This window comes from Calliphora vicina, chromosome 4, assembly GCF_958450345.1.
Source record: "Calliphora vicina chromosome 4, idCalVici1.1, whole genome shotgun sequence".
Lineage (NCBI taxonomy): Eukaryota > Metazoa > Arthropoda > Insecta > Diptera > Calliphoridae > Calliphora > Calliphora vicina.
The window spans coordinates 32,403,750-32,422,399 of NC_088783.1; the positions used below are offsets into that span (position 1 = coordinate 32,403,750).

General features: G+C 27.7%; 1 protein-coding gene across 2 annotated transcripts in view; it reads left to right on the forward strand.

The window, feature by feature from the left end:
* Positions 1-18,650, forward strand: part of LOC135957684 (probable serine/threonine-protein kinase cdc7) — a 205,448-nt gene that overhangs the window by 13,245 nt on the left and 173,553 nt on the right. For both annotated transcript variants that reach the window (XM_065508471.1, XM_065508470.1), the window contains exons 2-3: positions 9,129-9,530; positions 9,854-9,916. In XM_065508471.1, coding sequence (XP_065364543.1) covers positions 9,129-9,530; positions 9,854-9,916 — 465 coding nt within the window. The remainder of the gene's footprint in view (positions 1-9,128; positions 9,531-9,853; positions 9,917-18,650) is intronic.

Below are 18,650 nucleotides of genomic sequence, written 5' to 3' on the forward strand. Positions count from 1 at the left end.
TAAATTCAAGATAAACACAATGAAGAACATGAATATAAAAACAGTTTTCTGTGCGAAATTTATCGAATGTAAGACAGGAAATACGCAAAAAAAAGAAATCAATTTATTTAAAATGAAAAATATAATTTCAACGAAAGTTGCTTGGAGTGAAAACTCAGAACTTTATTCAATACATATTCACGCCTACTTATATTTTATGTATTATATATCCACGTTAAACTACTTAAGTACTTTTAACGTGATCTAACATTTCTCTAAAGTTTTAAATATATTTTCTGAAATATTTCAAGACAATTTCAAAAATGTTTGATGTTTGTTGGATATAACAAAGATTTTTCTAGCAAATCAATTATTTATATTTAAAAACAAGAAAATTAATTTCCCATTATTTGGAAACATAACACTTCATTTGTGATAAATTTGCAACAAAAAAAAATCTTAAGTTATGTTAAACAAATATTCACAAATTATTTCGCCTTCACAAATTGTTACTTATTAGCATGAGTGGCATTTATTTGGCTCTTATTTTATTTCTATACTTTAGTTTGTTTGTTTCAAATTTGTCGGTTAATATACTAAATGTTTGCTGTTCATCATCAGTCATACACCTCTGAAAATGTGGTGAAAAAACAAATAAATAAATATGAAATATTAAAAATATATTATTTAGAATTTATAAATAAGTTGCAAAAAATACAAAAAAAAAAAGATGGAAAACCAAACTAAAACTATTTTTATAAACAACACGTAATTGACTTAAATTCAAAATATTTATAAATAATTTATTTCGTATAAATTTGAATACTCATGCACAAGTTTGTTTGTTTAGCTAAAATTAAATAAATATTTGTGGACATTCGCATCTAATAAATTATGTTTTGCAAAGCATCATTGGCTAGCTGGCTCTTCAGAAGATATTTTTTATGACTTTAGTTTTATTTATCACGTGTAAGAATGAAATTTTTTCTTTGCAAAAATATAAAAAAGCATATATAATTTTATTAAAAAACACTTAAACCATATAATACCACATAATTTATGAGTACAATTTGAATGCCATAAATTATGTGGTATTTACTATGAATTTTAATCTAATAATTTTTCACATACATATTTCGAAACATTAACTTTTAAACTTACCATTTTTATTTGACTAAAATCGCTCTATAATATTTATTTAATAAAAAATTAAATAAAATCGAGAATATTCCTAGAATTGTTATTATGTTATTACCAAATTGCCAAATTGTGGTATACTTTTAGGCTTTTATGAAAATAATAATTATGGGAGGTTTTGCTTGAAAAAATATTAGGATATATGAGAGAAATATTTGATTTTTACTTTTTTATATTGTTAAACATGAATAAGAAATTTGTAAATGAGGCTATCAGCGCAAAAATGGTGTAACCCTAAACTATGTATTTACTTAGTGGTATATTCAACTTACACCATTGCCCTTGAATACCAAAAGGTAGCATACCCCACTTTTTTCTTGATAATTGGTAATGTAAGGACTGTATGTAACACTAGAACCAAACCATTTACATGATTATGGTAACAATAATAAGGTTAATTTACGATTCACATGATTGTATCAACCATATATATGGTTACAGTAAACAAATATATGTTTGTGACAACCATTCATATGATGAAGGACTTATAATATTATGTTGCTTATCATAATATTATGTTGCTTATCATATATTTGTTTACTGTAAACATATATATGTTTGATACAATCATATGAATCATAAATTAACCATATTATTGTTACCACAATCATGTAAATAGTTACTGTGACTATAATATTGTTAAAAAATCTTGTAACCATGCCCAACTATATTTTTTCTCTGCGTGTAGATTTCATGACCTTAGAGCCAAGTTAGTCCAGAAAATACAATTTTTGTCATGATGGAATATTACGGCTTTATATATGACAGCATATTCTGGGTGTTTTTCGGCTAACGAAACCAGATTTCAGCAGTTCATAATAGATAGGACCTTTTTGCTTCCACCGAATACAGAGCATTACCTTAGCGCCATGAATATTTGATTTTGGTGTCGATTCGGCTGGTCGGGCTTCGCGTAAGATCTCTTCAGATTATCGTAATGGATAAATTTTTCAATTCGTATGGTACCCAACTTCCAGACTTTTGGATGAATCCTGCTACACGAAAACGTTTTGAAATTGCTGCTTGAGTCTTTCCTAATGATTTTGCAAGCTTTTTTTGAGTTTGACAACAATCTTAATGGTGTAATACCTCCAATTCTTGGCCTTCTAACTTTTTTGGATCTTTGTCTTCCGTGTTAAAATCACGACTTCTGAAATGAAACTATCTCTCGCACATTGAAACCCATGAAACACATTAACCATAAGCTTAGGTTAGCACTTTTTTCAAATTAAATAAGTAAAGCTAAACTTCCCGCATATGACGCTTTGTTGGCACAAAATTCGACATAATGTTGAATGAGATTGAGAATAAATAACGGACAAATAAGTTATTAAAAAAAACGCGTTCCATCTATTTACACCCAATTTTTTCTTGATTTGTATTTTTTCGCATTAATCTTATGCATATGTGTAAATGAAATACATATTATTTTTCATTTTTTACCTCAATTTTAACTGCAGTTAGATTATACAAGAAACTATTGTAGAAAAAACAAATGATGGATTAAATAGAGACTTTTTCAAACACAAATCGCTGCCACAACATTTAAACTTAAATGTCTTTTACAATATGAAAGATAAGATAGTGAAATACAAAATTTGCATTATTGCAAATTTTAATTTAGTGAATCTGAATATTTCATTTCATTTTCTACGATTCGTTTATTAGAATTATTTAGAATATTTAAATTTATTAATACATTTTTACGATAGTCCTCACTGTGTGTTTTTCGACAAACACATGTGGTTTCTCTGAACTTTAAATGAGGAAATTTTGATAATCAACATAGTATGATAATCCCTTAAATTGATTTTGCTCGAAAAATGAAAACTGTGGATGCCAGCTTCACTTTTGAAATATTTTTCCAATTTTACTAATCGTAAATTGTCAAATTGGTGGTTGTTTTTAAATTTTGTCTGAATTTTGGACATTCTCACTTATTTTAATGGTCTTATAAAGAACACCAATTATAATGAACTAAAATTGTCACTACCCTTTACGTTCATTGTAACCAATATCGAAGAATTTAAGAAATTAATTCCTTTATTTATTCCGCTTATGACCCTGTTTATATTTCTTTTAGGCTAACGAAAAACGAATTACACCCAACAGAGTGTTGAAAACATATGAAATCTGAAATATTCCATTAGAGAGAAAAACCTACGTATATTAATGGTCAGACTTATATGGATATATTTATGAATATTTATTTTCAAGAATAAAAACAATGCCATAACAATATTCGTATGCACATTGTTTTAACAGGTTTTTTTCGGGTATTCATGTGATACCAAACAACTGCAACCGGAAGTTGTAATACCTTTTATACATAAACGAAATGTACATATAAAATAATAAATATGTATATTCATTAAGGTATAGTTAGAATATAGAACAACCTATAACAAAGGCTATTGAAATATTATGATAAATTCTTATGATAAATACATAATAAAAAAATTGCCAATTTAAGAAATTAGCTTGAATTTCATTAAATACTTGTAATTTCACAAAACAAATAATTTAAGGAAGTACTTTTTATTGAAACTTGCAGCCAACATGTAGCGCAAAGTAAAAAAATATGACAGAAAATCCTGACATATTCAATTCATACGCAAATACAAGTAGTTATACCAAAATACATGCATATATATGACGAAAATAAAAAAATTGAAGAATCATTGAAACTGAATTCAGATGGCTAGTATTTCTTTTGGGTTTCGAAATGAAGAAATCTGTAGACCATAGAAAAAAAAACACAACTGATTCGCTTGAAGAGAGCATTGGCCGAAAAACGCCCAGAATATGCGGCTTGATATGAAACTTCATCATGACAACGGTTAACCGAAAATCAACATTTTAAATTAACCGGTTTGCAAAAAACCGAGATTTTTGGTTAACCTGCTAACCGGTTTATGAACACTAATTGGTACCCTTCAAATTTACATATAAGTTATTAAAACAAAAACCGCTTTCAAAAGATACGCTATCTGTTGTAAATCCCGCATTTTTAAGTCATACACCCAATCACAAAGGAGAGTTTTTTGAATTGGAACCATATTAATTTCTGTATCTGAAATCTGTACCTTTAAGATTTTTTTTTTAAATTTTCATCTTCAAACCAACAATACTGCAAATTTCGTTCTTGTCATAAGATACAAATTTTGAAAAATATTTTTAGTAAAATTTTACAAAATTTTTTATTTTCCTCATATGGTAAAATATATATTTTTTTTGCAAAATTGTTAAAAACAATTTTTCTTGGGATGCTTGAATTTTGAGAATTTTCCGCCAAATTTATATATATCAACCAGGCAACAAACCAACAAACCCACCAACCGCCCTTGTGCCAAACATGCATGCGTCCGTTTATTGTGGGTTGCCAATGTCGATTTTGTTTACTTATTTGGCTTTTGGCCAACAAAACTACTACCACTATGTACATTCACATGCATACACACACACACATATACACCTACATATTTTACAACAAAACAACCACTGACAATAGTAAAAATTGTGTGATAAAGAACAAAAAAAAACAAAAAGTGAAAACTGAAGAAAGAAAAAAAAAAACTATCAATAAAACAAAACAGAATAAATATTAGCTCGTGCTCGTACAACTGCAAAACAAATTCATGGGAAAAAGTGTTCAGCCTTTTCGATTATAATGGTAGTAATAATCGAATCGCAACGTATAAATGTAGAACACTGGGACATAAATAAATATTATTTCTATAAATGTTTGTTTAAAGAAATTTATATTTAATAACTATTTCTTTTCTTTTTTCATTATTTTTTGTTCTCTTTGAAAATAAATAAAAATACGTAATTTATTTTTTACTTGTCTAATCATTTTATTATTTGAAATAATTCTTTGAAATTATTTACTTTTTTTTAATAAAATTCTTAAAAAAATATTTGTTTATTTGAAACAAAGTGAGTGTTATTATTATGCATATTGATAAATAAATATGTATTATTTTCAGTTTGTTTTTCAATGTGTCTGCTTGTTGTCTAAACTTTAAGATAAAATAAATAAATAAAAAACCTCAAACATATTTTTGAAATATTTTTAAGTAAAAGACTCTCAGCTATACATGTGTCATTTAGAGCTGTCATGCACAGTGATGACTGTTGACAGGTCATAATGTATGTATGACTACAAATCTGTTTAAAATGATAGTTTTTCTTGCAAATAATTTATTTTTCAAGGTTTATTAATATTGATTGAAGAACTAAAATATGTATTAGCATAAATTTTCTGTAAACTTATGAATTTTTAGCAAACTTTACGTACCTGTTGATTATTTTATTAATAGCCTTATAAAGAATTGGAAAACTTATTTTTCGTTTTTGCTTTTAAGATCCAATATGAAAAGAAATTTTGAGAGTTATAATGTTTAGTAAAATGCAACATTTTGAATATTTGTCTCTAAATAGCAAAATTTTTAAATGTTTACTATAATATTTGTCTTGTAATAGCAACAATTTAAATATTTTCTAAATAGCAATAATTTAAACGTTTAATGTAATTAGCATAATTGTTAAAATGTATCTCTAAATAGCAACATTTTGAAATATTTCCTATAAATCTTGAAAGTTTTACTATAACTAGAAAACTAGGTATTTTTATATAAAAAGCAACATTTTACTATAATAAGCTAAATTTTTAAAATTTTACTATAAATAGCTAATGCTTGAAGACTTTACTATAACTAGCATAGTAGGTATTTTAATATAAATGATCAAATTTTGAAAATTTTACCATAAATTGCAAAATCTTATACACGCAGAGAAAAAATATAATTGGGAATGGTTACTGTAACCATTTAAATAGTGTTACAAGATTTTTAACAATATTATAGTCACAGTAACCATTTACATGATTGTGGTAACCATAATATGGTTAATTTACGATTCACATGATTGTATTAACCATATATATGGTTACAGTAAACAAATATATGTTTGTGGCAACCATATTTATGATGAATAATTTTATCATAATATGTTGTTCTCACCATAATATGATAAGTCCTTCATCATATGAATGGTTGTCACAAACATATATTTGTTTACTGTAACCATATATATGGTTAATACAATCATGTGAATCGTAAGTTAACCATATTATGGTTACCACAATCATGTAAATGGTTACTGTGACAATAATATAGTTAAAAAACTTGTAACAATATTGAAATGGTTACAGTAACCATGCCCAACTATATTTTTTCTCTGGGTGTATGTTCTACAATAAATAGCAAAATTTTGAAAATATATAAAAATTAAATAGTCTATATATGTATGTAATCGCATCACGTGAGTACGCCTGGAGCAATTTGGCAGATTTTTTTTATTCGATTCGAAATTTTATGTAGATGAAATTATGTTTTAATATACAGCTTTCTTTTCACTTCTCATGTTTCTTAATAAGAGACATTTTTTTGGAGAAACTTGAATAACTAACAACACTTCCTCCTTTTCACTACTTATTTTTTTACTTAACCTACGCGTAAATTTTAGAAAGTTCCTAATTAGTGGTATATGAAATACAAATCATTAGTAAATAGTAGGGTATTCACGATTAACCGTTAATCGGTAAACGATTAATTTTGGACGGTTATCTGTTCGAATAATTTAAAATTGCCGATTTTCAAATAACAAGTAAACCGATTAATTTGCGTCGATTAACCGAAATTCCTTTTTTTTGCACTAACATATTTTTTGTATTTATTTTTCCAATTCAATTACAAATTTTAACATCCAAGAAAAATGTTTAGTGAGAATAACAACTGACGTATTTAATTTACACGTGTTTCAAACTTTGTTTGCATTTACATGTACAGAACTTAACGAAACTTTCAAAAGTCTTCAATATCTAAAACAATCCAAAAAGGATACCAATATGCTTAGAAAAAACTAGAAAAAAACTAAGATAATGAATATTCTTCATCATGCTTTCGATTTCTCCAACATCTACAATCAGCGAATGAGTTTTTTCCAAGTCAAGTTTTATTAAATCTAAAGAAAAAAAATCGTTTAAAAGGAAAAAACTAAATTATATTCTTTTTATAAAAGACTATTTCGGAAGATCTCACTAAAATCCTAAAAAAACTCAAATGTGTATACAAAAAGGATCTCAAATTTATTTGCTCGGTTAACCGATTAAACCAGAAACCCGATTAATTGAATACCCTAGTAAATAGCTACCGAGAGAAGCCGGTCGGTCAGCTAGTGGTATTATAAATAGCAAAATCTTGAAAATTCAATTATTTCAACAACATTTGAAAAGTTTAATATAAATAGCAACAACTTGAAATGTTTACTATAAGAACAGCATTTTGAAATGTTTACTAAAAATAGCAAAATCTTAAAAATTTTACTATAGATAGCAAAATCTTGAACATTTTAATGTAAATAGCAAAATATTGACAATTTTACTTTAAAAAAAATTGAAAATATAAATAGCTAAATTTTTACTTTAAGTAGCAAAGTAAGGATTTTACTATTTTTATTTATTATTATGACATGTTCTTTATTTATAATTTTGTCTTTAAAAATATGTATATATAATTGGGATATTCACAAGGTCTACTATTTGGTCATATTGTCATAATGTCCTAATATATTATTTTTTTGAATTTTATCTTGGTATCAAAGAAAATTCGTCTATTAATTACTAAGTATTCTATTCACTATGAACTATATTTAGAGTTCTTACAAAGTGTCTCTTCAAACTCGCAGCTGATCATATTTTGATGTTTCAATTTCCCCACTAGTTTTGTCCACAACCGGTGAGGTACCATTTATAATGCTAGTTGCGAAGTTCCATACAGTTCCTTTAAATTTCCTTTTGTATGCGGTTTGAGCCTCTAAGCCAATGGGCCTGCAATGGGTCAAAATCGAAATAAAAATATTTTTTAACCCGAATTTTTTTTTCACCAAATTTTTTTTCGCTAAATATTAAAAAAAAAAATTGAAAATTTAAAAACCAAAAAAAATTAAAAAATCAATTCGAAAAAATTATTTTCCAAAAAATGAAAAAAAATACTTTGGAAAAAAAATGGTTTACCTAAGTATAATTTGGTGAAGGGTATATAAGATTCGGCACAGCCGAATATAGCTCTTTTACTTGTTTTTCCTAATAATGATATTTTATAGGCTCGTCTAAGTTCTATAAGTATCCACGTTTGCGCCGACATCCATGAGGCAATTCCAAGATGAGTTTTACACACATTCTATAGTTTAATTCTAATATCCCATAAAGAATCCGGAAATGTATTGGAGTTGGCGTTAATCATTGAGATGTTATTGATGGCATCAACTATAAATACCAAAAATTTGACTGAAAATAGCAAATTTTAGAAAATGTTACTATAAATAACAAACTTTTATAAGTGTTGCTATAAATATCAAAATATTTTAAACTTTATCGCAAATAGAAAAATCACTAAAACTATACTATAATATTTAAATCTTGTGAATTTTACTATAAATAGCAAAATCTTAAAAATTTTACTATAAATAAAAAAAAATCTTAAATAACAAAATTTTTAAAAATTTTGGTTAATTTATCAAATTGTGGAAATTTTAATATTTACAACCAAATTATGAAAATTATACAACAAATGGAAAAATCAGAAAAATATGAAAATTTTTAAATTGTTGGTGTCATTGCATAATTAAATCATTGATATTTTGGTATTTTTAGACATAGAAAATAACCTAAATAAAAAATTCAAATCAGACCGATCGATAAAGAGAAATTTGTACTTTTTGCTTTTGATGGTATCTCTTGATATTTCTAAATTTTTAAACACCAAACCATGACTTTTCCAAATTTATAAAATACAAGTATTTTCAATAATTCAAAAATGCCTCCTCCACTTTACCAGACAACCTGTCTCAGTTATGACATTATACTTATATTTGTTTCTTTATTTCAGATTCACCTCCCACACAACTCATTCTAACAACAACGACTGCTACCATTACCACAACAACAAATAACAACAACAACAATAGTAACAACACTAACAACAATAATAACAACAACGATAATACAAATAACAATAATAGTATCAATATTGATACACAATTGTTACAACGTCAGCAACAACAGCAATTGCACAGTTTGTATGCAACATCATTGGATCAAAACGCAATATCTAGGACAACAACAAACACAAATTTTGTTGCAATACCATTATCGGAACGTCCACCTATAATTTGTATATCGCAACAGCAGCAAAACGGTAACAACAATCATCAACACGAGAATTACTCAAATACAAGTTTAACACGTTCGAAATCGTGTCTGGTGCGTTGGCGTCAGTGTTGCTTAAATTGTAAGTAATATGAAATTTATTCTACAATATATAAATAAATAAGGGATGCAACAAACTAAATTTTTAAAAAAATATGCAACATAAGAATTTAAGTTTTATTTAACAAAAAATTAAATTTTAAATTCTCCTATTCATTTAAGCAATGTTTTCGTTGCAGTAGCATGCATTTCACTATTACTTACTTTCGAATCAATTTTGTCATTATTTTTTTTTATCTATCATTAGTTTGTAGTTTTGCTGCACACTTACTTAAGTGTCAATAATAATTTTAAAATGTTTTCTTTAGCACTTTATAATAATTTTGCAATTTCCTTTTTTTATAGTTTTCACTAAAATTATGGGCAGCAACAATCCCAGCGAAGCTGATCGATATGAATATTATGACTGTAAGTAAAATGTTAAACGATTTGTACAACAAGTATGAAGTTTAAAAATATAAATTTGATATTTCATATTTTTATGATACTCGTACATGTATTTAGTAACATTAAATTTTATAGTTTTAAATAAAAAGTAACAAATTTTTAGTATGTCTTCGAAAAATTACATCTAAAGAGCATTTTATAAAAGATTTATGCACGTAAATTAAGTGCAGTTAAATAAAGCTACCTTTCGTTTATAAACAATGTGCTGTAAAAATATAAAATTACAATATAATAAAAATACAAGTATGAATACGAATAAACTCAACAGGAATTCGGTCATAAAATTAAGATTATCATACACATTTGCAACATATTGCAACTTAATAATGCTAAAGCAGTTTTATGACATTTTGTTCAGCTGTTAGATTTTAAATGGAAGGAATATTTTTGGAATGACTTTAAAATAGCTTAAAGTATTTAAATTGTAACGGCCGTATTCATAAAACAGCATTTTAAGGCATTTTTAAGCAAAATTCCTTAAAATTGTATTCATAAACTATTCTAGCTTAAAATACCAAATTCAAATGTTGTTTTAAATAAACGAATTTTAAGGTATTCTTTTTATATTTTATCTTAAAATAAAGGAATTTTAAAGATAAGTGTTTATAAATTTGTAATAACAGACGATAATATTGCAATTGCTAAACATAATTTTAACTCCGCTGCGGAATAATTACCATTATAAAAATATATGATTTTGTTATATATTCCTCCGGCAGTGAGCTACATGAGGTTCACAAGTTAGTTTTATAGACATTTTTGTCATTTACTGTTAACCTGTAACGGCATGTAATAATTAAATGTGTAAACATCGTGGAAGAAGATCCACACAATCTAATATACTCACTCCGGCATTAAAATTAAGAGTTTTATCATAGAAAATCATTAGATTTTGTTACAATTTAACAAAATGACAATAAAAATAAATTAATAATAATTGAAAAAAAATATATAAAAATGTTTGTATATTAATATATTTAGGCTTAATGTAAATATTAACGGTTTTTATTCGCTGATTGTGTAAGTTTAACAACAAGTTTAATCTGTAATTTCAGATTTTATTTACTGAAAAAAAAAACCAATAAAAGTACAAGTACTTTATTATTTAATATTCATTGTTTTGCTGCACTATGATTGAAGTGGCACATAAAAGTTATAGTGTTACCATCACAGAATTTAAAAAAAATATTAAAATACTGTTTACTTAAAATGCTCATTATGAATACGAATTTATAAGAAAGCAATTTTAGGCCTAAAATGTGTCTTAACTAAATTGTATTTTAAACCTTAAAACTGATATTTTTATGAATACGGGGGTAAGAATATAGCTTGACATTAGAGACAATTAAAATCAACAGGATATGATGATAAAATACATCTAAAAAACTGAATAATAAAATGTAAATGGTTTTTACTAGAATCAAACTAGAAACATTTTTTTACATTTGGACAACTTTGGACGATGATATTTTTATATATAAATATTAAAGTAGTCCTACTTTTTTTGATTTTCAATGCTCCCAGCTTCTAAAATTATTCTCCATTATATAAAATCTAAATACTGAGATTTTGAGCAAATCTGTTAAAAAATGTAATTTTAAATATTGAAAATAATATGTTCATTATTACATGCTGGGAAAAAATTATCAAACATGCTTTTTTACAATAATATTAATTATATTGAGGTTATAAAAATACAATTAAAACAAGTAAGGAAGTATGGTCGGTCAAGCCCGACCATATAATACCCTACACTAAGTAAAAGAGCAAAAACATTTTTCTTTTAAAATTTCAATAATTTATATTTTTGAGTGATTTTTGGAAGTGGGCCTTATATGGGGGCTATGACCAATTATGGACCGATCACCATAAAATTAGGTCGTGTGATTTACGTCTATATTAAAGTTAACTATGTTGAATTTTGTGTGTATACCAATGGGTCTATATGGGAGCTATGACTAATTATGGATCGATCGTAACAAAATTTGGTGACATGAATTTTGTATATATAAAACTTATTTGAAGCGGAATTTGTGGAGATGCATATATAAATTAAACATTTATAACCGATAAAGTCCAATTTCGGGGGGACATTTGTATGGGGGCTAGGTGAAATAATGGGCCGATTTCAGCCGGTTTCAATAGGCTTGGTGGGTACACCCACTATGGTGGTGTAGGGTATAATGAATAAAAATTAACTATTACTCGAAAACGGTTTATGATATGAAGAAATTATTTTTAACCAAACTGTACATTTGAGCACTAACTTCTAAAAGCGTAGTATGCAAAATAAGTTAGATTTGTAAAAAAGAGATCTTTGTGACCTTTGACCTGCAATAATTCGCGTTACTTAAACTCGATTAATAGTAGCTTTTTCGCATTAGAATCCTTGTTAAACTAGACTAATATAAATGTACTAAAAAACCTAAAATACACTACTTTTCATAGAAAAGTTGTTACAGAAAAACTACTATAACTTTTAAGCACATGGGGATTCTATTTTGTAATCTTCACACAGTAATTATAAATCTATTGCATATTTGGTGCATACAAATTAAGAAAATAAAAATAAATTTTTCTAGAGATATCAAAAAAAAAGATGAATGATATTTTAAAATTTAGGATGACCTTTTGCTATGAAAATATGTACTTTTCACAAAATATTTTTAAAGATGAAACCCACGTTTGTTAAAATCGAATGGCGCGTTACAAAGTTATTCAATCCTGAACATTTGTATTGGGTGTATGACTGTGAAAAGTCTGGACTATAAGGCTGGTGTGACAAAACTTCCCAACCACTTCAGTTTAAATATTTTTTAAAAGGTACTGCAATATGTGGCCTAGCATTGTCAGTTGCATTCGTTACAGGTTCCCTGTGATTGTCTGTTCAGATTTTAGCAGTTCATAATATATTGGACCCTTTTGCTGCCAACAAATACAGATAATTATAATAGCGCTATGGATATTTGGCTTTGGTGTCGATTCGGCTGATTGGCCGGGCTTCACATACGATCTCTTAAACTTCGGATTGTCATTATGGATCCATTTTTCGTCGCATGTAATAATTCGGTGCAAAAATTATTTTCTTTTATAGTGTTCAAACATAACTTCGGACATGCAGAATCGTCTTTCGAGGTCTCTCGGCTTTAATTCGCATGTTACCCAATTTCCCTGCTTTTGTATGAATCCTACTGCTTGCACACGTTTCGCAACTGCTGATTGAGTAGCTCCCAATGAGTTTGGAAGCTCTTGTTGAGTTTGACAACAATCTTAATTGCCTCCAAATCATGGTCTTCAAACATTTTTGACTCGCCTGGGCGATCTTTGTCTTCCGTGTCAAAACCACTATATCTGAACAGCACAAATCTTCTATTGATCTTTGAAAGAGATGGAACATATTCACCATAAGTTTTGTATGCCCTAAAATGCGCATTTAAAAGTTGAATTTATGTAAAATCAGAGATGGTAAAAATCCAATCTGGATCGAATAATGGTATTATCCTGTAGTCTAATTTGTAAGTATTTGGAATTGCTTTGAACAGGATTTTTGTCTTTGGATTGATATGGCTTAGTGAAATGAAATAAAATATGTAATATATTATCTATCTTCTTAAATAATATAGTCCAATTTTTTTTTTTATTATTATTTATTTTCAACATGGCCTATTGACCATAACCGGATATAAATTTCTACTTAAAATTTTTTGCAAAAATGTATAATATATTTAATATTTCTAATATTTGTTAGTGGAGAGGTCTAACGTTGCTGGCTTGGAATTTTTTGATCCAATATCCAAGAAATTTTAAACTAAGAGCATGCAAATCAGCTACTGCAAGACAGTTTGAAATTAAATATTAGAAAGTAGTCTACAAAATGTATATTTATAATACCCACCATCAATATTTTATGATGGTGGGTGTATTGATTTTGTCATTCCGTTTGTAAAACATCAAAATATTTTTCGTATATATATTCAGGGTCATCATAAGATTCTATGTTCGTCCGTATGTGTGTCTGTTGAAAACACGATAGGGTCCAAACGAAAGCAGCTCACTGGCTGAAATTACCAATAATATTTGTTTGGTACTGAAAATTGACAATATCTGTCCATGATTTCACATAGACCCCATACAAAGTCCCCCGGAATAGTGTTGCAACAGTTTAAGAAAATGTTTGATAACACTGTGAGTAATTTTTAAGTCATGGAAATATAACCATATACGGACACCAGTACGTGATAAAAGACCAAAAAAAAAGACCCGTGTCTCCCATATTTGCCAAAAGTCATGCACTTTTTTATGGGCCCCCTATGGATAAATGAAATAAAAAATATATTTTTAATTACAGTTTTTTTAACATTTAATTTAAATTTCAATCGTTACATTGCATTAAAATTTGTAGCATTAGCTTTTTAGATAACTAACGAATAACAACTAGAGCTTGGTAATATCCATAATTCAAGGAGAGCTAAATAAAGAGGCCACCCTAATAAACCTGAATAAGATTTCTATCAATAATATCAATATTTTACATCAACCATTTAGCCAACTATTTAAAATGTTAATTGAAATTATTCGTGTACTATTGTTAGTAATTACTTATCTATTAAATATAATTTGTCGTGTTACTTGAATATTATAAAGAATATAAACGATGAAAATAATTTATAGTCATTCAAAGTGGTATACCATTAATGACAAGCAGTTAACACAACACATCCTGCGATTAAATTTGTAATCTTAATAAATATTAATACAAAATAATAACCTATATTTCCTTTTCATATAATTTATAAATTTTAAAGCCTCCACAAATACACACATACAGTGTAGCGGTATTACCACTTAACCTTATTTCCTGTTAAGAATAAAAATGGAAAATTGTGAAAATGAAAATAATTTTTTATGTACACACAGACATAGATACATATATAAGAAATTGAAAAATATATCCTTTTGAATTGAATCACGTAGATTTCACATTTATCATAATACTACTGTAAGTATGTATAACGTTATTGGTAGAAATATCTGGATGACTGTGTTTGTACAAATGTTTGTAGCTATATACTGATGCGAAAACAAGTATTTTTTGGACAAATCAATAAGTAGCATTTGTCAACAATTTGAACCACAAAAATTCAATGTGTATTTACACTTCAACTACACTCACTCAAACATTTAATCAAACATTCATTCACAAACACAGCAAAACAAATATCTCTAACTGTATTTGGCAAAATATAATCGAAAGGAGCCAAAGATAGAGAGAGAGGAAGATAATATAATGAATAAATTTAAAGAGGAAGTTAAAAAAAAAAACACTGAAGGCCGTTATAAATACAGACATCGACAATGTCTAATTTTAGATTTAAAGCTTTAAATAAAAAAATTCACACACCTATACCTAGAACTAAGTTTAATTTATATTAAAGTTTAAAGCAAAACAAATACAATAAACAATAAAGAATACATAGATACACATCTAATACGAATACATACAAACACAATAAAGTTTCGTGTTTAAACTTAGTCTGCTTTATTATTATTTTATTTTTTCATACTCTCATCTCTTTGTTTGTTATTCTCATTGTTGTTTTTGTTGTTGTGATTATTATAGTCTGATGTTTCATTCGACAGATGTACTTAGAGATTAAAGAAATGTTCAAGGATAATTTAAGTATAATTTTCCTTAAGGATATCAGACTACTGCAGAAAAACAACACAGCATAAAAACAAATCTAAACAAGATTGAACAGCTATCATTTGCACGTACCATACAATTAGCAGCTTTAAATTGTTCCCATCTCCCATTATTCGAGTAAAGAAAAAAAAATATGGCTCATGTTTTCATATAATTATTGGTTATTTTGTGAAGGCAGTACTCGTAGTAGTTGGTAGGACATGTAAATTATGTATAAATGATTTTGTTACAGCAAAAAAAAATAGAGGTGGTGTGGTAGAAGATGTATGTACTCTTCTGGGAAGTGCTACATAGATAAAGCATACAATATGTTATTGGGATTATCACTTAGAAATGTGTTTTTTTTTAAATTTTAACGTTTATTTTGAAGCATTTGTACAATATAAATTTATTCAAAGTATTGGTCATTGTTAACTATGACCTTTTCCCATCTTTCTGGCAACATATTGATTCTGAGCCAAAAGAACTGCTCACATTTTGAAGTCAAGAACGAATCATACTAATGTCGGATACTCTGTTCCAAAGTGAATCGTTCTAAATACTTTATAACAGGCATTGCAACATGTGGCCGAGCGTTGTCATGAAATATTACGGTTTCATATCTGGCCCCATATTCAGGGAGTTTTCAGGCAATGCTCGAATCAGTTGCATGCGGTATAGGTTCCCTGTGATGGTCTGGACAGATTTCAGTAGCTCATAATAGTTAGGACTTTTTTGCTCCCACCAAATGCAGAGAGTTATCTTAGCGACATGGATATTTGGCTTTGGTGTCCATTCGGCTGGTTAGCCGGGCTCTTTATATACGATCTCTTACGCTTCGCGTTATCGAAATGGATTCATTTTTCATCACAAATAATGATTCGGTGCAAAAATGGTTTTCCTTTATAGCGTTCAAACATCATTTCGGACATGCAAAATCGTCTTTCAAGGTCTCTTGACTTTAATTCGTATTGTATCCAATTACCCTGCTTTTAGATGAATCCTGCTGCTTGCAAATGTTTTTAAATTGCTGCTCGAGTAGTTCTCAATGATTTTGAAAGCTCTTGTTGAGTTTTACAACTATCTTCATTGAGTAATGCCTCCAATTTTTAATCTTCGGAATTTGTTGGCTGGCCTGGTCCACACAAACCATCTCTTGTACTTTGAAAACGATATTATATATTCACCATAAACTTTGCTGTGCAATCGTTGTACTTCAGCGGCACTTTTTTTAAATTAAAGAAGTAAACCAAAATTTCCTGTATATGATGATTCGTTGGTACAAATTTCGACACTTTCGAAGCAAAAACAAAACTTGTTGTTTACACTTTCCCTTCTATAAGTTCGCACTACATTTAGAAACATTCATATTTACCAAATTTCAAGTTTATAAATTCATTGATTTAAATCTTTTTGATTTATAGTCGACTTCACAGGAATCAAAGATATACATTATCGTGCGAACTATGTTGTGACACTGACACTTCAAATATAAATATCGTATCATCAGGAAAAACAATTTACACATCGCTCATATTAAATTAAAGTTCTGCAGGCAGCAGCTGATTGATTGTTTGGAATTTGTAAAGGAATATCTTCAAAACACCTAAATAGCGCAGTATTGAGATCAAAATTTGCCTCATCGCTCATGATAAATTTCATCCGAAAATTATCCATTGCTTTGTTAAGGTTCTGGAGAGCATGTTTTAAACAAATTAGAAAACAAATTTTGATTTGAATAAACATTTTTTGATGATGAGAACTATCGCTGAGTACTGATATCAATCGATGATTTGTTCATGAAAGCGACATTATAACTTGAACATTTTTATACCCTTCACCATCGTGAGAAGGGTATATATAAGTTTGTCATTCCGTTTGTAATTTCCACAGTATAATTTTCCGAACCAATAAAGTATATATATTCTGGATCCTTATAGATGCGGAGTCGATTAAGCCAGAAAAAACCAGGACAACCTCGATTTTTGACCAACATATTTTTGACCTAGACAATATGATATAGACAATATCGATATCTAATGATATATATTTCAAAGATCTTCGCAACGACGTATATAAGGCCATAGTAAGTTGGACCAACAATGGGTGAAAATCAGAAAAAAATATTTTTTAACCAGTTTTTTTTTCACCAAAAGTTTTTTTCGCTAAATATTAAAAAAAAAAATTTGAAAATTTCAAAAGAATTTTTTTTTTTTTTTTAAATTTAAAGAATATCACTGAATACTAAAATGTTAGACAATTGCCAATTTTATTTATTATCAGTTTAGTACATAAAATAGTACCTTTTACAAACGTTTGTACGCTATTCTACCCCTTTAACAAGTAAGTTTTTTTAAAAATCCATATTAAGCGGATTTATTTACTTAAAGAAAATCCATAAAGTATGAATACAAAAAATACAAATTTTTTTAAGTAGAAATTTATAACCGATTATGGCCAATAGGCTAGGTTGTTGAAAATAAATAATAATAAAAAAAATAAAAAAAAAAAATCTGAACACTCAAGTAAAAATTCCTGGTGATATAACAAGGATTAAAAGATTATAAGCAAATTAAAAAAAGAAGTTCCAAATATTCCCCTATATACGATTGTATTAAATTAATTTCACATAAATAACTTTAGTAGAGTGAAGGGTGAGCCAGTAAATACTGCAATCATATATTATTCAGAAGTGAACATGAAACGAATGATTATGGGCATCATTACGTTGTCATTCTCTTGTCATTCTATAGCAACATTTTCATAAATTTTACTTTCATTGTTTAGCATTTAGTCTTAATATTTACTTTTAATAATATACATGTATTTAGTACGTGTCGATATGTGTATTGAATGGAATGTATATGTTTGTATTACTGTAGGGATGATAATCAAAGTCAAATGAGGAAAAAAATGGAAAATTACAAGAGTTAAGGCAATGGCACAATTTCAACAGCAGCTTTACTCTACAACAAACTGTATTTTTTTCGGTATACTATAAAGCAACAGCTG